Genomic DNA, 21,220 nt, shown 5'->3' with positions numbered 1-21,220 from the left:
ATAATATTGAATCTATGTTTTCCTTGTAATACTACGTGCCAAAACCTCTATTATAATATATTAATTGGGACAAATTCACTGTGTTGGTTAGTGTCCCCTTAATAGAGGTAGTCCTGTTCAGAAGACAAGATTAAGGGGACACTTTGGTAACGAAGGTGTCTCTAATATAGGCTTATGCTTAGCCAGCGAGCTGTCCAGCTGGCCGTGTTTTGAACGGCCAACAATTATTTAGGACGGCCACTTTTACCGTCCGTGACGGCTTGGCCGGCTTGGCCTAATCCTGTCTCTTATACACATCTAGATGTGTATAAGAGACAGCTCCAAGGAAATGCTTCGTTTAGCATTTAAATATCGGTTTGTATGCCAAGTGCACTGTGAAGGCCGTAAAAGAAGTGTTGTCATGGGAGTTGACATTACGAGTTAAAAAAAAAAAAACAAAAACAAAAAAAAAACAACATTCATGACAATGCAATCATCTGTTGTAGTGTGTTGGGTGACTTTTGCGGGCTGTGCTTCTTGGAGCCTCTTGAGGGGCCGCCAAGTCGTTACGCCGCTTTATGTATCGTTCCAGGAAAGAGAGTCAACATTTATTTTCACGTCGTTTTTACGAGTAACACAAATAATTTACACCCCTCCCTCTAAAAAAATTATTTCTAAATACCATGCTCGCGCGAATAATTAAAATAAAATATTTTAACTTTGGGGGACGCTTTCAAACTGGGCGCTTATAAAAACAGGGTGGAAATTCAGGGGCGCTTATGGTGGAAATAGGCCTGAAGAAAATTGAGGGGGACATTTGAAAAGCGAAGATAAATGGTTTTGGTGCAGAAAAGAGAGCATGGCTCCTGACACGAATGTGGTAAGTATGGATTATTGGCTTGCTAAAACTAAAAGGCGCTTATTCAATCTGGGCGTTTCGGTGAGTACGGTACTGCCGTTCCTGTGTGTACCCTTGACATACTTGACATATAGGCCTACTGTATTTTGTTGTGTAGGAGAGTCGGACCTTTTTAGTGATTAATTTGTAAAAAAAAATCATACGTCCTCATGTTCACAATTTAAATACATGTCTAAATTATGAGCCAACAAATCCATTCTATAAGTTTTTGTACGATAGGCGCCCTACTACAGTTATTCTATTGCATGCTTTTTTAAGTTTTAATTTCTGACAACCGAAGAGGGCGCCATAATCAAAACAAGCATGGTGTCCAAACTAGGGTGGGAGAGTGGTCAAATAAGCCGTATTTTACTCAAAGAGAAGGCATTGTCTTGGTTGTTCTGTAGGCCACTAAATTGCAGATTGATTTTGTGACCAAGCACGGTGTGGACACAGCCAAGGTAAGTATAAATGTACAGAGCACAAATTAAAAGGCATATTCACCATTCCTTCCCTGATTAGAAAGGTATCGTAACGTAAGTACAGTTCTTGGTTGGTAGACTAGACTCGCATACTAATAGGCTTATGCTTAGCCAGCGAGCTGTCCAGCTGGCCGTGTTTTGAACGGCCAACAATTATTTAGGACGGCCACTTTTACCGTCCGTGACGGCTTGGCCGGCTTGGCCTAATCAGCTCGGCCAGCCTAATTGGGCCTGATATACTTTTAGCAAATTCTTTATATTCTTCAAATTCACGTGTCCCCGAGTGGGCGTGGCCCGCTGCATGGATACAGCTTCAGTAAATCATCATTCATGGTGTTAAGTAATCATGTTATGATGTTTAATTAGTAAGTAATTGCAATTAGAAAGGTAATGTACATTATGTACAGCAGGGAGTTGTTATAGTCACTATAACAACTCCCTGGTTACAGTAACCTATATTATGTATGGAATATTAATCCATATTAATGAAATATAGAGGGCATAAAACTATATAAATGACTTTATTTACGCTGCCAACGACACATGAAAGTTTTAGAACCTTCTAAGAGCAATTGACACCCAGAACCTTGAGTTTACCAACTTTGTGTTTCCCTTGAATGTTGCTCCTACGTCATCATTAAAGTGAAGATATTTGGTTAAGTATTTATTATAGGTTGTGTCTCGACTATATTTATAGTTAACAAAATAGTTGATATTTAATGAAATGTTAAATTGAAAATTACAGGAAATAGCTTAGGCCTAGTTGAAAGGAATACTACGTTGTGAGAATTAATGTATGTTAAACATACGGTAACGTATGTTATTGTTGATATAGCGTGTAATACTTATAAACATCATTTAATAAAAACATGGGCAGTGGCTGATATATCTACTTTCTTTTACATATCCTACCATACACTGTTACAGTGATTTTCTATAGGAATACTATCATTCATGGAAATTATTCCTATTGCATATTCTTCTAATTTTTGTTTATGGTAACTAATATATATATTAGTAAAATAATAATATAATAATAATAATATACTGTAATATATTACAGTAAAATATTATGTGTACATTATAATTGCGAGTAAATTCATGAAAGCAAACGTTACACATTAAATAAATTTACCTAATCAACATTCTCTAAAATCAAATAGATATGATGACAACAAATATGTTTGCAAATCATCTTTATAATGTTCTATAGAGATAATTATATGACTAATCCTGATAACATAGGTTACAAAACTTTATCAAATTGAAAGAACGAGCAAAACTAGGGGCTTGACCACACATCATTAAAAAAAGAACATGTCAGTATTCTTCAATGATTTTTTTCCCTCAAAAACCATAGCTAAAATAAATATAAAAACAAATTAAGTGTTCTTGTTGATTCTACACAAAAATACCCATTTCATTTTATGATAATTTTGTAAATGTGCTCATTTTGAATGCGAGGTTATCATTTATTTTTACAAACATGTACTGTATATACTGTACTCACAGTTGAGAAGAGAAATTATAATTTTACTTGATTTTAGGTCAGCTAGTCCCTGTGACAAGTTCGGTGGTGTTTCTTCCAATAATTCCAGCGTCTATCGTGATTATTTAAGAAATTGAGATTATGTTGTAATTGATTTCTGAAAATGTTTCCTTTTCCTTGTTGGGGATTTGGTTTCAATCATGGATTGTTGTTGTATGATGAATGAATATCTTGGATGGCAATTTTAGTTACAGGAGAAGAGTTGTGAGAAGTAACGAAATGTGTCGAGAAAAAATTTGGGGTGGATCCAGGATCAGTGGCGGATTCAGGAATTCGAAATAGAGGTGGCCCAGGGATGGATCATGGTTGGGGCTGATCAGTGATGTATGGTTAGGGCACATAGAAAAAATTATTAGATTATCCCTCTTTAAAAAAAAATATTGATGGGGGAAGGCTTTTTTTTTTTTTTTTTTTTTAATCGGTACAATAAATGATTTCGCATTTGTTTTTATCGATGAGGGAGGGACTGTTTATATTTGGCCTGTACCCGGGCCTGTAATAGTAAATATTGTATAAAAACTGGTTTTAATTTTATAGTTTTTTAAAGAAAATGTATTTGAAGTCGCAAAATTGCATTGTTATTTTATGCTGTGGAAATAATTGATGCGGCAAAAAAAAAAATTTTTTTTTTATTCCTGAATTTTTGGCGTGGGCGGGAGTGATAATCAAATAAATTTTCTATTTGCCCTTTTTTTCTTTATTCAATTAGGCCTACAGAATGTCACCTCTAGATTTCCAGAAATTTCACCTCTAGATTGCCGGAAATGGCACTCTCTTGCTGGCAGACTTCAATTTGAATAATTTTTTTTTCTTCTCTTGAATTCGCCACTGATGTGGTTGGGGGTGGGGGGGGGTATAATATTGTATTCCTCCATGCTGAAACCTAACATTTGATTTCATACAGTACCGTATGTGGATCATCATCATGGTGGCGCCAGAAATTTGCGGACAAGGGGTCCGAAATGTTCGACGGAGGGGTCCAAACCAAAGAGCCTACAAAGCCTCGGTCGATGGCCTGGATTAAAAAATCCCTAGTATAGGCCATATGGGCCTAGTATAGGCCATATGGGCCTAGTATAGGCCATATGGGCCTAGTATTGTCCATATGGGCCTAGTATAGGCCATATGGGCCTAGTATAGGCCATATGACCTATACTAGGCCATATGGCCTATACTAGGCCCATATGGTGGCGCCAGAAATTTGCGGACAAGGGGTCCGAAATGTTCGACGGAGGGGTCCAAACCAAAGAGCCTACAAAGCCTCGGTCGATGGCCTGGATTAAAAAATCCCTAGTATAGGCCATATGGCCCTAGTATAGGCCATATGGGCCTAGTATAGGCCATATGGGCCTAGTATAGGCCATATGGGCCTAGTATAGGACATATGGGCCTATTATAGGCCATATGGGCCTAGTATAGGACATATGGGCCTAGTATAGGCCATATGGGCCTAGTATAGGCCATATGGGCCTAGTATAGGACATATGGGCCTAGTATAGGACATATGGGCCTAGTGGGGGCCTAGTATAGGCCATATGGGCCTAGTATAGGACATATGGGCCTAGTATAGGCCATATCGGCCTAGTATAGGCCATATGGGCCTAGTATAGGCCTATATGGTCCAAAATGTGCTTTTATACTACAATATTAGGGGATGGCAATCAAAATAATGTTATTTTTATAGGCAAATTTATTATTTTAGAAAATGTTTGATCCCATGGCCTAGTTATGCGTCAGACAACAGGGGGTTCCAGGCCTGTCTGGGGGAGGAAAATGTCTCCTGCCACTCCCCCCCCCCACCCCACTGGAACCACCACTGTTGTGTATTCCATTTCAAATTATAATTTAATATATTAATTCTAAGTCTAGTATGCTCTGTTTTATTTAGTACTGTGTAACTTATATCACCTAGATTTTGTTTTGTATGACCAATTGTGTAGTTTTTTTTTTGTGTAGAATTTGAGCGTGAGTGGTTTCTTTCATGACTCAGCATTATTTGGGTTAGCATTTTTTTGATAAATTTAGCTTTAAGTTTACCCAAACTTATCTTTATCAAGATAATTTTGTAGTTTACCTTTATGTCATGCATTGGGTTTGGTAGTAGTTCGATAAATGATGCTTTTAAAAAAGCTTTTATGAACAATGAAAGTATAAGTTGGTGGTTTAGAAGGATCAATTTTGAGGCCTCTATTTTTCTTCTTTTTATTAATAATGATCTTCCTAAATTTGTTTGAAAAAATATTTGCAGATGATCCCACATATATTACTGATAAAATTAGTTTATTATTTATTTAATAATTTAGGCACACAATACATGCGGCAAGGATTGTCAATAGCGAATATTAGCACACTCTCCTACTTGTGACAATCCCTTGCACAAGACAAACACACACACACACAATGCACAAACTAAATCTCAATATGAGGTTTAGGGAGTGGAGTTGTTTTTGTCATGAGAACAGATTCTGTAACACAGATGACAGGAATTGAACCCAGGACCCTGGAATTGGAAGGCAAGAATTTTAACCACAAAGCTATATTCAACCCCATTACCACCAAAATTTAACACCTAGTGTACCTTAGCCATGGAAGTATGGTTTCCCTCTGATGACATGGGTGTGGTTGATAAACTAATATTTTCATCCAAATCTTAAATTATTTAAAATCCCTTTTTTTTTAATAATTCAGTTTTCTTATTTTTAAAAGCCATTTTTAACCTTTCTTTCATTTTATTATTTATTTTATTACCACTGATACCAGTATTTCAGTTGTATTGGATGACCTTGTACACCAGAATTAATTAAGATTTGTTATTGTATTGTATGACAATTTTATATGTTAATTTTGCCAAACAGCAGACATTTTGCATCAGAAGTCACGAGTAGAACGTACAGGTCTCCCTCCAACTAAGGACCACCTCCAATTAAAGACCACTATTCTGTGGTCCCAAATTAACAAATTACTTTTATCGTTATTATTCTAATGAGAGACCAAAGCTGCTAAAGAACATGAAAATGCCGGTCCCAAATGTGGTCTTTAATTGGAGGGAGACCTGTATATATAAATCATTCAATGGAGTAGCATATTAAAAAAAAGCACTAAAATAGGCATTGTGAACTCCCTCACTGAACCGTGGAGATATTTGGTTAATACAAACAAACAAAATTCTGAAAAAAATTGAACTTAAAAAAATAACCTAACTATATAACATTGGACACATTATTAACAGTAGTAGTGTTATACGGCCTGTTTAAGCACAACCAATTTTCTGTGCATCTTCAGAATAATACACACTTTTCCAAAACTGCTTTTTTAAACGGTTGAATCTATACTGTCTGGATTATCAGTGACAATTTTGATGGAAAAATTGTAGGTACTCTAGGAGGAGGAAAGCTCCCACAAATACAATTTTGCTTTTAAATTGATTCACCAGTTTTTTATCCACCTGAAGCTAGAAAAGTTTTACATAATATCACAGATTTATAGAATCTGAAGTGATACAGCCTTTACCAAAGGCTGTATAATACACCTCAATTTACTACAGTACATCATGTCACCACTGTCTACTTGGCATAGAACCTCGCGTGGAACAAGATGTTGTTTGGGAATGAATAACAACAGTCTACCCACCTGTTGAGTATTTCTACGTAATCTTTGGAGAATTACCCAGAATGCTTTTGCCGTGTAGTGCCTTTTAAATAGTGTTGGTTGCAGGTATTCGGTTTAGGCGCATATTCAATCTGTGTAGAACTACTGCGAAAGAGGTTGACTCCTATATATTCCTATGTGATTGTTAAAGGCCTTACAAATTTTACACACTTTCAATAACACAAAGCTATTGATAATTTGTTGTCTGTCACTGTTTTATTCATTCGTTTGTCCGTCCGTCCGTCCGTCCATCCGTCCGACTTACAGTAATACAATATATAAAATTATATAAAATATAGATTTCAGAATTTGCCAATAATTAGGAAAGAAAAACAAAAGAAATAAAAAAAAAATCATGATAAGATAAGATGTATTTATTCGTCCAATTTATTACAATTTTTGTGTGGTATGAATAGAAAATAAAAAGATATAGAAGCATGGTTAAATAGGCTGTGAATATTACATGAAAATGAACAGAGAAATGATACGTTTACGTCAAACTGAATCTTTTTCCTTCATGATGTATATTTTATGACTAAAATCTATATCTTTATGTTTCTGTATGCTCTAGAAATGAATCCTCCTATTCAGCTACCGCTGGCCGATAGTGTGCTTTCTGAAGTCGTCAAGCAATCGAAAGACTGTGCTTTGTCGCATGGTTTCTGCTTTAGAACAGCAGCCAACCCCAGCTCCTCAGACACTGTGAATTTTGCGCCCCATTCTCTGTTACCTTCACCGATACCAAGGAAGTACTTTGATGAACTCTGTGAAGTCCAGCAGCATTTCAATCTCCTGTTTTATCGCATAAGCTTAGACTATGACTTTATCAGAGAAATGCTGAAAAAGTAAGATTTTTGTTTTTCTGTAATACTTTTATTTCATACTCATTAGCCTTCAGTAAAAGTAGTAGAGGCGGTTTTGTCCTGTGGAAATGATTTGGTTTCCCAACCTCGAGGTCGAGGTTTTAGCCCTTCGCTAATCATTTCGCTTGAGTGTTCTTGAGCAAGGCACTTTATCTACATTGCTTTAGTCTACCTAGCTGTAGCAATGGGTATCAGCAAATTGCTGGGAGTAACCTGCGGTGGACTCAGGCTACTTCATTTGTTTCATGTTCTGATTGTCAGTAACATTGACATGGGTTTTTTGTTCTAATTTGTTATTTCCCTCACATCCAACAGCAAGTGCACTCGTCACTTACATGAGGAGAATGATAATTTATAAACAAGTCTCTTAATGAAGCAATAGGGAGTAGAATTGATTTTAGTCGTGAGAAAAAAGGCCTGCTGTGACAGGATTTGAACCCAGGATCCTGGGATTAGAAGGCAAGCACCTTAACCACTGAGCTATTCAACTCCACTCCACAACTCAACAGTTGAAATACAAATTTGCTCAAAAATGTTTTTGATTGAATTATTTCTTTTTATTGTCTGATAGCATAATTTGTCCGTTTTATATACTGTTTCTATCAGTATGGTAGGAAACTCTTCTTATTTTAATTACCATTCCATTAAAAATTTAAAGAAAAACATTTTTTTTGTCTTTATCCATTGCTAATGTTAAGAAATTAAATTAATTAAATATTATGTAACCCATAAAGTTTGTTTACTTTTCTATGATAATAAAATAATAGTTGAATAAAGTATTTTCTTCCATGTGATTGGTATAAAAGATGTTTGAATGACAATATTATGATCTGGTTTAAAAATTAAAAATTTGTTTTATATTTCAATGAAATACATTTAGTGCCGCGGTGTCAGATGATTTTACCAGCAGATTATTGGAGATCCTAGAGACGGTGTTAAAGGAAGGTATTGTCAGTGTAAGTACACTTCACTCAGTGCTTCATAAAATCATTTTTTAAAGACTGTTTTGAGATTCAATGTTGTTTCTACTCATTTTTTATTTATCAAATTGATAGTCATTTTCCCATTAGTGAACTGAAAATATTATTAAAAATGTTAATATTCAGTAATTATTTTATTTTTATATGTAAACATTGTACATCTACATTGAAATAGCATTGCAAGGTTTGGCTCTGAAAAAAAAAACACACTTAAACATAAGATATATCACAGGTTTCTAGGATCTTTAAGGACCGCCATTTTTAAATTGTAGTCTTGCGGTAATTAAAAATTTGTGTTTAAAAAAAATGTCATTTATCAAAATATTTATATTTACCTGCCTGCCAGCCAATCATTTCATATAATATACTGTAGTTTGCTAATCTGCATGAACAGTTTCATAAATATTTTTTTTTTTTCGACTTGTTATGTTAAGTCCCATATAAGTTTTAATTATACTAGTCCTTCAAAGTTTGAAAAACTTACTGGTACTTGGTATGGGCATTTCTGTATTGCGCCTCTTCCTTGATGTTATAAAGCGCAGTTCTTTTCCCTGGTCATTGGGTTCACATGCTTTAGGTTTTGCTGCTGGTAATCGGCGCAGGAGCAGGCAACCCTACCAGGTACCCATTAATACTTCTGGAGGGAAGCAATGCAGATAAAGTTTCTTGCTCAAGAACACAAGCGAAATGCACAGCGAGGGATTGAAACCACGACCTCGAGAAACTACTTCCACAAATTTTTTCTCATGCAATGATTTTATAACTAAGCTAGGCTATTTTGTTCATTGAGTCTTTAAAATAGGTCTAGAATATTCATATTAAACGTTCTGTTTGTTTAGTTTATTAGGGTTCATTGATTCAAGGAATTCCTTAATTGTTCATACTTAATATTGAATTTGAATCACTTTATTTGGGTTATAAAGTAATAAAAAAACAGCAGCACTTTTGAGACTAACAATATATAATTTATTCTCTAGCTTTCGTCCACACAGTGGACTTCATCAGGAGACTGTACAAATGGGATAAGAAACAACTATAATATACAACTGAAATAATGGGGGCGGTCCTAAAACAACAAAGAATGGTGTACAAAGGAAGTACAAGTCTGCCGAAATAAGCAATCTGAATAAACAGTATTAAAAGAACAAAAGATCAATGATAAGAAACTGTGGGAAATAGCATACAAAATATGTCTATGTCAAAGTTAATGATAAAAACAGTAAATACAGTAAGGTAACTATAAGACAAAAATATAGTAAATAATAAGGAAGCTATAGAAATATAAAAATATACATACAATGATGAGAAATAATTATTGACGGTAATGTGCGAGGAATCCTCGATCAATGTTAAGGCCTAGTTCTATACAGTCTAATTGTGTAATTATTTTCTGTTCAGCTATTTCTCGTTCTAAACTATTTTTGAAAAATTCTTTCTTAACTAATACTACTACTACTACTATTTGGGTTCTAATTAACCTTGTTTTATGAAAGTAATTTTCAATTGCAGTGTTGACATCACGATTGACTTATAATGTGTTTTAACAACTTTTTAAACTGAGATACAGTATGGCCAGATTTATTGTTTAAAAGCATACTCAGGTTTGTCTAATAATTATACATCATATAATGGTTGTCTTAGAGGGCATCAATTTCATCATTTTCATAAAGAGTACAATTATTATGCAAGTAGAAAGGAAGTTAATGTTGTATGTACTCTATTATTTTTAAAAATTATTATTAATGATCTCAAACTAGCAAAAGTCATTAGTATTTTGAGGTTCAAGGGAGGTGGTCACAGAGAAGAGTTGTTATAAATTCTAATTAAACTAATAACTTAAATTAAATTATTATCATGGCTAAAAAAAAGGAACTATTAATCGTTTACTACAGTAGCATAGAATAATTGGAAAGATATTTTGATTTTATTGTATTTGTGCCAAATTTGTTGTCTGAAAAAAAAAAAGGGAAAATTAAAATTTGTGTACACGTTTAATATTTCAAACACTCATGTGTTCTTCCTCTTTACATAAAATTGCCTGATTTTATTTGCTCAACGGTAATATTGATCACTCTTATCTTTTAATCATTATATATATATATATATATATATATATATATATATATAATTTAAGAAAAAATTGTAGTGGAACTGCAATTTACAGTCTTCTTCTGTCGATATGGTTTTGTTAAACGAAATTTTTATGGCCTGTATTCACATTTTAATGATGAATTCACTTTATTTTTATGAATTTTAGAGGATAATCAGCCTAAACATTTTATTTTTTATAAACATAATGATGCGTGAGATAATACAACCTATGCTTTGGCAGGTGTATTAATGGTCGGTTAATAATTGCCAAACAGAATATTGTTTGTTGTAAATTTTTCTTTAGAAGCTAATAACTTTGCAGCTATTTTAGGGGAATGATGAAAACAATTCAGATTCTGTTTGATTTTGTTGTATTACCAGAATTGATGAAATTTAATTGCTTTTTTTTAGGCTGGAGTTTTAGCACTTTTACGGTCGGATTACATGCTAGATGGTACGACAGATGAAATGCTTCCGAAGCAAGTGGAAATAAATACGATAGCCAGCAGTTTAGGATGTGTTACATCACATCTGACACCTGTACATAGGTAAAGAATTGATTTGATATGAGTTTGGACATTCAATTTCAGCTCTCAAATATTACAAAATGAAACATAAAGGGAAAAAAAGGTGTAATAGGGGACGCAGCTTAGAAAAAAAAATGATTAAAACCTTGAAAGAGGCATTTCCATGTTAAAGACAAATTACTTTAATACAAAATGCTACAGAATTTCAAAACTCGCCTTAAATTTGAAATAATAGAATTAAATTTCCCTGTCAATTAAAATCAAATGGTACTTGGTATGGTATAGGATGGAAGGATGGATTTATTCATTCGGTGTAAACACCAAGGATAACCGACGAAAGTCTGAAGAAGACTTATTTCTGTTGGGTTTCTCCTGGTGGTGATGGGGCAGTACACCGGCAGACAATCCCCTACTCTTTTCGAATAGTGTACTGCATGCTTTAATGTGCACATGGGCCATAATGTACACGGGGCCAACAGCTTAAACGTCTCATCCGAAAGACGGTGCGCTATCGTAACTTGCATTTCAGCCCTCCAGCTGAAACACAAGGACAGTAGTGATGGGAATTGAACCGGTGACCTCGATATCTCCACGGTTCAGCGCACACACAGTGGCTACCACCAGTTTAGCCTACTGAGCTTGCCTCGAACAGTGCATCCATTCTTTAGGTCTGATGAGAATAGCCTATTAATTTAGACTTTGTAATGAAGAATGTAATACAAAATAAAGTCTGTTAATAGCTTATAATAGTCATCAATGAATGAAGAAACAAATGTAGAATTCCAATGTAGTATACCATTATGTGGATTTAACAATATGGTACTATTCTATGGTAATGAAGCCACCATTTATTTTACATATGGGCAGTAATATTTGTCCTAGTTCTAGCTTTATGTTAGTTCTTGCTGGCACAAGGCCATGTAAAATAATATTGATTGTTGCCAAAAATTCTGAGTAGGGACTTGTATGTTTAGATTTGATCATATCATAAGAGGCTTTTTTTACCCTGCAATTTTGAATGCATGAAACAAGTAAACACTATTTTCACTTCCAAATATAAGGCCAAGTAAAAAAAAAAGTAGTTTCTCATCTTAATATTTTGAAAAAAAGGAGAATAAGGACACTTTTTTTTCTACCCTGACATGGCAAATCCAAGATGGTTGATGGGAAACAGCTAAGTACTACTTTCTCACTTTTACCAAGTAGACACAAAGCCAATAAAATTTGAAGCACTAGACATGATTCATACCAAATGTATCCCCAACCACGAATAATCGACAGCGGAGTTTTACTGATGTAAGTTAGCATTTGTTAATTCAGGATTACAGAAAAGTAGTCTTTAATTATAGGGAGACCTGTTGGAAAGTTTGAATTGGATAGTTAGATTGGAAGTGAATTTAAAAAAAAAAAATTATATTTCTAAAGCGAGACATTTTTATTCCTTGTTTACAAACTTAAGTTTTTTTAAGATTGTCAGAGGAGGGCGGAAAAGAAATAAAAATAAAATTATATTTTCTTATTTAGCAAATAGTTTTGCCAAAAACATCCAGACGGAGGAGAAAATAGAAATTTTATTGGTGAATGTAAACAGTGTAGTAATGAGACATGGTTTAAATGCTTTAAATTTATATAATTAGGAAGAAATATACATTATTTTTGCAGATTTGATGACGTAATAAAAATAAAGAAAAACTTTTACTTTTTTCTGAAATTACCATTTTTTTTCATGGCAGAGGGTGCTCTAATTGGCCAAATATAAAATTTTATTTTTAATCGAAATCATCATTATTGGCGGGTGGTGGTTTCGCTAAGCTCTGTGTAAAAGAAGTCTAGCCTAATGCATGGGAGAATTAGATACACATATTTTGCTGTATACTTTGATAGTCAGTTGGTTTTAATGTACCAGTAATCGCAGCTTTCTATAAAGCCATCCAATGACTTTACACTTCATAGTTAAAAAGAATGTGAACATGGTTTTTCTGCTTCAAGGCGTCACACATAAGAATTTACAACAAAGAAATTTATATCTGCTTTTGTGGTTGTAGTAGAGATAAGCATAATATTTTTATATGACCATAGAGAAAATAGAATGACCTACCCTAAGTATAAGCTAAGTAGCTTATGTTTCACTTCCTGTTAGGTCAAAACAGCTCAGTGAATTTTAATGAGGTCAAGTACACTTAGATTATAAATTTGTTTGTATGCATTTACTGTAGGTCTTTAGTTATTAGATGCATCATAAAGTAAGGTTAAACTTCTCATAGCATATCATTTATTTCCTCACATTATTGAAGTAATTATTTGAAAAATCTGGAAAAAAAAAATCACAAAAATAACTACTACTATTACTAAGTTAAAGACATTTGCACTTATGTTAAAATATATATGGGTTCAAATAGAGAGCCGAGTAGGACACATAATAAGTACCACCCCCCCACCCCTTCTCGCTTTAGCATTTATGATTATTTTAAACGTTGTGTTTTGATCAGTACCTTGGGGACGGGCTGTGCAGCCACAAAGCACTGGGGCCCGGGGCTTTTTTGGGGCCTTCAATAGGCATATAGATCTAAAAATATAACTTAAAAAATTCATACTGATAGATATTCAACCTTTATTGTCACATTTACAATGCAGTACAATATGAAATTTGGTTGTAGACACTAATATGTATTAACATAAAAAGAAAATGAGGATAAAATATTACTGTACACTTATAGTAGGGGTGAGACAATAGCCTTATCTAATGAATTTAGAGTTGTATAAGTGGACAAAGCTATAAACGAACAAAGGACTTCCTGCTTTTGTTACCCAGTCAGTCACAGGCAGACTGGGTTTCTGCTGAACACATGCACGCACACCAACACACAGACGCACACGGCGTAAGGCTGGCATAAGCTAAAACACGGATTAAAATTCCAAAGTTGGCCATTGCCATGCCATAAAGCAAGGTCTTTATGGTGTTCATAAATTTAGCATCAAACATCATAAAGTGTCATCTTAATTTCTGCCAATATTATTATTAATATACGGTAATACTATTTGATCTTACTGGATAAAAAGACATTCACCTTTTGTGTGCTGATAGAAATTGAGAGTAAATTTCAAAAGTAAAATTGTTAACACGATCCAATTGAGCTCAAATTTACTAGGAGTGACCTGACTGTGTTCATGTTTGAACATAGTCTCTAGTTCAATGGTGGAGTTTTACTGGTTTACTATAAGCAATTACATTTGAAGTATTGTCTTCATAATTGTGTTGATAAAAAGATACATTTTGTATTGAATTGTTCTAGATGTTTGTGAAATTCGATGAATAAAAATAATTATTCCATTATAGTATTGAGTCATGGCAGTTTTATACAATGTAACATTACCTTGCAGTGACGAGTAAATAATGATATGAAATTATATGAACTGCTTGAGATATTTGTATGTATGTTATTGGTATTAACAATAATGGAAGTATGAATTATCTATTTCATCATACTTCTTGTTTGTTTTTTTTTTTCATGTATTGGCATGGAACTTGCAGATATATTATGCAACTTCTTGGAAAATATGATGTAGAGAAGTCACTCCCAGACAATACTCATGTAGAAGAATATTCCAAAGCATTTGTGAAAGCATGGGAAGTTTATGGCACACCAAAGTATGTATACCTTTAAAATATCTGCTCATTGAGTTTATAATTTTCAATTTTAAAGAGACATCAACATTATCTCCAAATGTTTACAATTTTAATATATTTTCTATTGAAAAATGTGTGTATACTAACAATTATATCAATACAGTATTAATAAAATACCAAAACTCTTCAACAGTAATTTGCCTATGCTTTAAATTTTTACCTGAGTGGATAGTTAGAGGCAAACACAGACAAAATGCCACGCACAAAGGCACAATGGATAAGTGTCATAAGATTAGAACTTATGATCTTATGGCTGAGAATCCTGAAATGACCACTGCACCAAATGCATAAGTTAATAACTGATGTATACAGGGGTCCAGTGGTGGCACCAGGATTTGCCCGACGAGGCTCCCGGAAAAGGGGGGGGGGGGGAGNGTGTTATATATAAGTGGGCATAGTTGGGCGTCGCTCAAAATCTTTTGAAAGTGGTCCAATGGGCGAATCCACCAAAAAGTGTGACAATTTAAGGGTTGCAAATGCTTATACATATAATTGATTTTAGAGTGTATTAATATGTGGAAAATATAATATTTTTTTTCTACAGATGAATTGTGGTTTTTCTCTCTGATGGGGGTGGGGGGCCTCTCTGATAGGTGGGGCTGTAGCCCCCCTACTGTAGCCCCTTGTAGCGCTGCCACTGCAGGGGTCCCAAGTTGAAAGAATCCACATCCGGGTGATGTGTTTCAATGAGCTTGCTTAACAAATCTAAATATTATTCTGCTGTGATTTGTGATACCCACTGGCACTGATATCCAAAAGACAATTGATAAATACAATATTAATAATTGGTAAAATTATACAAATATTTGGAATATGTGGAAGATGGGTTATTTTCCAGGAGATTCTCGTTTGTTCACGGGTGTGCGGGAGGCCTTCACGATTTTCGGGAGACTCCCACGACTTCCGGGAGACTTAGGACCCATGTATATAAGGCCCATTACATAATACAATTCAATTGTCTTTCTCCTTTTTGATCTTTCTGTCTTTGGGACTTGTTGATATTGAGGTTGATGCACAAGCTATTTTAATATTTCATTTAATAATGACCCCTTTAGACCTATTTACACAAAGTATGAGAGCGGTATGCAACAGTGACAAAAATATTCTGCCGCGTAATGCGTTCCATTTTCACAGTGCACAACAACAGCTGTGATGCACGCAACTTTCGTGGCTTTTGCTGCAGTAGTCTACAAGCTCAGCAGAATGGCCGGAGTCAGTGATTGGTCAGAATATTTTTCGTCGCACAACAGTATTTTGGAAATAGAAAATTATTCTATGCTAAGCAACACATAATAAGTTCTATTTTTTCTGCCATGGTTGCCTGCCGCTGTCATGCTCTGTGTAAATAGGCCTTATTTGTATTTTTGTCCAGGGAACATCAGAAAATTTGCATGGTATCTCATATAATTTCTAATTCTCTATTATAAGCATTTATTTGAGAATTATTTGTTAATTTAAACAAGGTTCTACATTTTTATTTGTGTTTCTTATTATTTATCTGTCTCTAGAGCGGCAATATTCTTTGTTGTTTCTTCAAAAGAAAGAAATATATTTGACCAGCGAATATTGGAGTTTGGAATTAAGAAGGAAAATTTTGACATTCTTGTTAAGAGAGTTACCTTATTAGAAATTGGTTCCAATGGAAAACTCAAAGACGACCGGCGGTTAATAATGTATGTACAAAAGAAATAATTATTTCGATAAGGTCCATGTTAAATATCTAGTCAATCACAGAGATGGAATTTATCATTAATTGTAAAAAAAATATAGGTATGTTTACAAATTTTAAGAATCATGAATTAAGTAAAAAGATGTGGCTTATCCTTTTATATTAAAACTATATCCAACTCAATATGTTGAAAACTTTTATTTTGCTAGTAATGGTATTGAAGCAGCTGTGGTATACTATAGAAATGGATATGTTCCTTCACATTTTACATCAGATATTGTAAGTCATAGATGAAGTACTGTAGTTATATAAATATGATTACTACTGTTCCTCATAAACATTAATTGGGTATTAACAAAATGTCGTTGGACAATTCCACCCGGTAGGGAGTCCGGCAGCCTCTACCACTTCCCTGTTTTCTACTATGCCACATTTATCATACATGTGGAAAAAAAGCACTACTCAAAATCGACTACTACACCCCTTTATACTTGAACCATATGCAAACTGTCTAATTTTAAGCTCGAAATGGCTAATATAGTTTGCTGTTTTATTATTTATGAGGCATGGTAAAACAAATGCAACATGGTTTTATTTTGGTAAAGCAATGAATTCTGCTTCCCTCATTGTTGGATGAATTGGATTGGATTGGATTTATTCGGTGTAAACACCAAGGATAGCCCGCGAAAGTCTAGAAGAAGACTTATTTCCAATGGGGTCATTCTGGTGGTGATTGGACAGTACACCGGGAGACAATCCCCTACTCTTTTCCGAAGAGTGTACTGTGTTCTTTAACGTGCACATGGGCCATAATGCACATGGGACCAACGGCTTAAACGTCTTATCCGAAAGACGGTGCGCTATTGTAACTTGTATTTCAGCCCTCTAGCTGAAACACATGGAGATGCAGCGATGGGAATTGAACCAGGGACCTAGAGATCTCCATAGTTCAGCGCACAGACAGCGGCTACCACCAGATTAGCCAACTGAGCTAAGCTGCTTTCTACCTCGGGAAGTATAATTCACTACTTCATCTCAAATGTTGTATTATGCATAGCTATTCTTTTTGTAGATATTTTAAGAATTTTTTTAGTACTTCATGAAGCCCAGCATTCACTGCGGCTGACGTTCGTCGATCAAAGTGATTCTATGGAGAATGCAACGCAGCGACATGCACGGGAAACGGATCGTTTTTAATGACGAAACTGCCACTGACAATCAGATGATGGCACCGTTTCGTTTTGTGCTCACTGGCAGCAGAATTAGATTTGTCAGCTGACGTCGTACAACGCAGTGAGTGCCAGCCATAAGGTTGGTAAATCAGCAGAAAAGGAATCAACTTTGATCAGAGTTTCAAATTCCCAGATTTTCATTACAGTCATCATGTTTTTTCATTCAGGAATGGGATGCAGTTTTGATTGCAGAGAGGTCGCGAGCCTTCTGTTGCCCGAATGTTTCTTTACACTTGGCTGGCACCAAGAAGATCCAACAAATCTTGGCTAAGCCGGGAGTAGTCGAGAGATTTATATCTGATGCTGATGCGGTGAAGGCTATTAGGGCCAGATTCGCTGGCCAATACTCACTGGACGTTGTGAGTAGTAAATTTCGTCATTCTTAAATAAGCATACTGTTGCTAAATGTTAACATGAGTAATTACCACTTAAGAATGTGGCAGTATTTTATACTTAACTACAGAGAAACTAATCATTTTACTCATAACTTTGGCAATAATAAGTCGATTACAGTTTTGGTCACTGATAACTGGTTTTGACATGGCAAGCCCCATATATGGATATGACATTATGCCCATATGCAAATTTTTCACATAAATCTTTATAGTGTAGGCAGCTTAGCACATTGAAGACAAACAAACATATGGTTATCAATGTTTATCACTATAAATATTGTATAGTAAAATAGGGCAATTACTATTAACTGTATATTCTTAGCATGATACAAATTGTGATTGTTTAATGATATTTTGTATTATGTTATTGTTGTTCTTATTAGTATTTATTATTATTTTATTGTTATTAAATAGTGTCATTATCATCAATATTAATATTAATTATAATTCTTAATATTTATATATTTAATATAAATATATAATATATATTTATATATTTAATATAAAATATTTTTTCAGGGCCCAGATGGAGATGAAGCTATTGCCATGGCAATTGCCTCACCTGAAAAATTTGTGATGAAACCCAACAAGGAAGGAGGAGGTGAGAGCTGGGATATTAATATTTTAACTTTATCTGTATCAATGAACATAATTGGTTATACAAATATTTCCAACTTAATTGGAAGCCAATACCTTACCATAAATATTGAAAATAATGTCTAATTTTATTCTTTAAAGTTATTAAGTTTTAATATTAGTCACTTAGTGATATTAGAAATAAATGTTTTTAAAATATTATTAAAAAATATATTGATGATGTGAATACAGTGCACAAAAACTTTTTGATGATTGTTTTATCTTTTTTTTTTCTTTTAAAGGTAATAATATTTATGGTGTTGATATTCGTAAAAAGCTTCTTGAAATTCAAAACTCGGAAGAGAGAAATTCCTACATCTTGATGGAGCGGATGATCCCAGTTCCCACCCAAGGCTATAGAGTAGTACCGTCAGAAGCCCCTAGGCTTCTTCCTATGGTTTCAGAATATGGAATGTTTGGAACGCTTGTTAGGTAAGCAGAACTGTGCAAATCTATGTATGAACTACGGTATACTACAGTGCTAATGAATATTGGAGACTGGTTTATGTCAAATCATAAAAGTTTAAGCACCATTTGAAATACTTTGATAGGAGACTATTTTGGTATTAATGTAAAAATTATATAAAAGAAAAACTGTTTAGATTGTAATTCCCCAACATTTCTGCTCAGAACCAATTAACATTAAATCAAATATATATTTCCATTCGTTCAAATAACAAATGCCAAAACCAAGGTGGCTGTTACTGTAACAATAATTATGATAATAAAATAACATCAATTGAGATTTGTAGCATGCCTCATGGTGTACCAAAAGCATATAATAATTATTATTGTCAACTTGGCATATTTAATTGCTGTTAATAATTATGTATTATTCAATTTCAGTGATCAAAACGGTGTGCTGTTGAACGAGTATGCTGGACATTTGGTACGTACCAAAGTCATCGGAGTGGATGAGGGCGGTGTAGGTGTTGGAGCTTCGGTTCTCGATACACCTTATTTGTTTTGAACTTTCGCTAACAACAGTACTAAAGTAAAATTATGGCATGCAGGAATCCCAAGTTAGAAAATGCCACTTAGTGGAGATCTAGTTTAATAAGCTATCTGAACACATTTTGAGCCCTGTTGAGATAGTATTTGGTCAAACTAACCATGTATGTTTGACCTAAAAAGCCAGTGTAAAAAACTTTTTGTTAGATTTAACAAAGTGTGCGGTAAGTTTAACACGTTTGCTGCCAGAGACGTGAGATAATGTCTGACAGGGTTCAGTCAGGGCACTGGGAACTCAAGTTCACGTCCACACCTGTCAAACATAAATAACAACAATAAATACTGTATGTTTGCTCCTGTTTCGCTACAGTTGATAGAAATGATTTTTATTATGGTGGTGCCCTTTATGCCTTGGCGTATGGGATGAAACTAGGACAAAAGGCTTGGCAGTCAACGTGTTTAACATAGTGTTTTACGCCCTTGAAAGAAATGCAGTTTGTATTTGAATCAGAAAAGCGGCATTATGTGCAGCTTAAATGATTTATCACACATTTTTACACCCAAATATTTGAATGTTTTACTGTGAATTTGCACCAATATTAATACTACTCATAGGAAATTTGAGTTCCCTGTATTTTAATGATATTGTATGGTGACATAAGGCTGAAATGTTTGGTTTTACTAGTTGGGGATCAGGATTTGAGATGGTTGGTTAAGGCCTTGTAACTGGTTTATGGGGTAGGCATACTGGTTCAAAAAAGGTCTAAATAAACCTGTTCTATATGTTGAGAAGGGGATCGCAATGGATTTTGGATGTGGGTGACTATGTATACCTGCCAACTTTGCTGACTGATGTGCTAGACAAAAAAAAATTATATAACGGCCTCTATGCAAAATCACGAAATATAGTGCCCTCTGTGTTACTATTTTAAAATTTGTAATGCGGAACTGCTACTGAATACAACAGGCCTGGATTAGGTTAAAAAAAAAAATGTGTTGGCCACATTCACTTTTTTTTTTCAACCAAATATGTGTTTACACCTAAAAAGTAGAAAAATATTAGCTTTGTTAAAAGAACTTATATGGCCTGTATTCACATTTTAATGGCAAATTCACTCCATTTTTATGAATTTTGGGGTATAATCGGCCTATACATTTTATCTTTCATAAAATTGATGCGCGAGATAATACAATGTAAGCGTGTGACGTAAGAAGATGATGCTCATGCATGAGACTCGGCAGGTATAACTACGTAACCCCTATTTTTATGCAACTCAACTGTTAAAATGAAATATATAACAATTTAAGGAGAATTTTATTTGAAATTTTTAAATGCTAAATGTCATACTGTACATTTAGTGGAGTACAATAGAGACAATGTAAAAGCGTGGAACCTCATACTTCCCTGCATAGGGGATCTTGTACCACACACCCCACCCCCCACCCTTCCTTTATGGTCACTTAGGTACGCCACTACTTGGACATGTATACATTGCAAGTGAATAATTATCATTAATATATAGAAAGTTTTATTTAATTAAATTTGAATATATATTTTCACTAAACTAATTATATTTACAACTCGGTATAATTTTAAGCAATTGTACATATTACGTTCTCTCTAAAATACAG

The 21,220-nt window shown here is 34.3% G+C and overlaps 1 protein-coding gene across 2 annotated transcripts; it reads left to right on the top strand.

Moving 5' to 3' along the window:
• The first annotated feature begins 1,195 nt into the window (after positions 1 to 1,195).
• Positions 1,196 to 21,159, top strand: LOC117100587 (glutathione synthetase-like). Of its 2 annotated transcripts, none has more exons than XM_033240362.1 (11): positions 1,196 to 1,338; positions 7,128 to 7,401; positions 8,300 to 8,375; positions 10,902 to 11,038; positions 14,550 to 14,666; positions 16,214 to 16,378; positions 16,584 to 16,653; positions 17,774 to 17,965; positions 18,521 to 18,602; positions 18,880 to 19,069; positions 19,484 to 21,159. In XM_033240362.1, the coding sequence occupies exons 2-11, from the start codon at positions 7,130 to 7,132 to the stop codon at positions 19,605 to 19,607; spliced, it is 1,425 nt and encodes a 474-aa protein (XP_033096253.1). In that variant the 5' UTR covers positions 1,196 to 1,338; positions 7,128 to 7,129; the 3' UTR covers positions 19,608 to 21,159. The 2 variants fall into 2 exon arrangements, with proteins under 2 accessions (XP_033096253.1, XP_033096254.1); XM_033240363.1 differs by lacking the exon at positions 1,196 to 1,338 and adding an exon at positions 1,593 to 1,724.
• Positions 21,160 to 21,220: the final 61 nt, after the last annotated feature.

This window comes from Anneissia japonica, unplaced genomic scaffold (genome assembly GCF_011630105.1).
Source record: "Anneissia japonica isolate Jap-2015-1 unplaced genomic scaffold, ASM1163010v1 scaffold1770_len632688_cov154, whole genome shotgun sequence".
In the NCBI taxonomy this organism is placed as follows: Eukaryota; Metazoa; Echinodermata; class Crinoidea; order Comatulida; family Comatulidae; genus Anneissia; species Anneissia japonica.
This window is presented reverse-complemented; position numbering and strand designations above follow the sequence as displayed.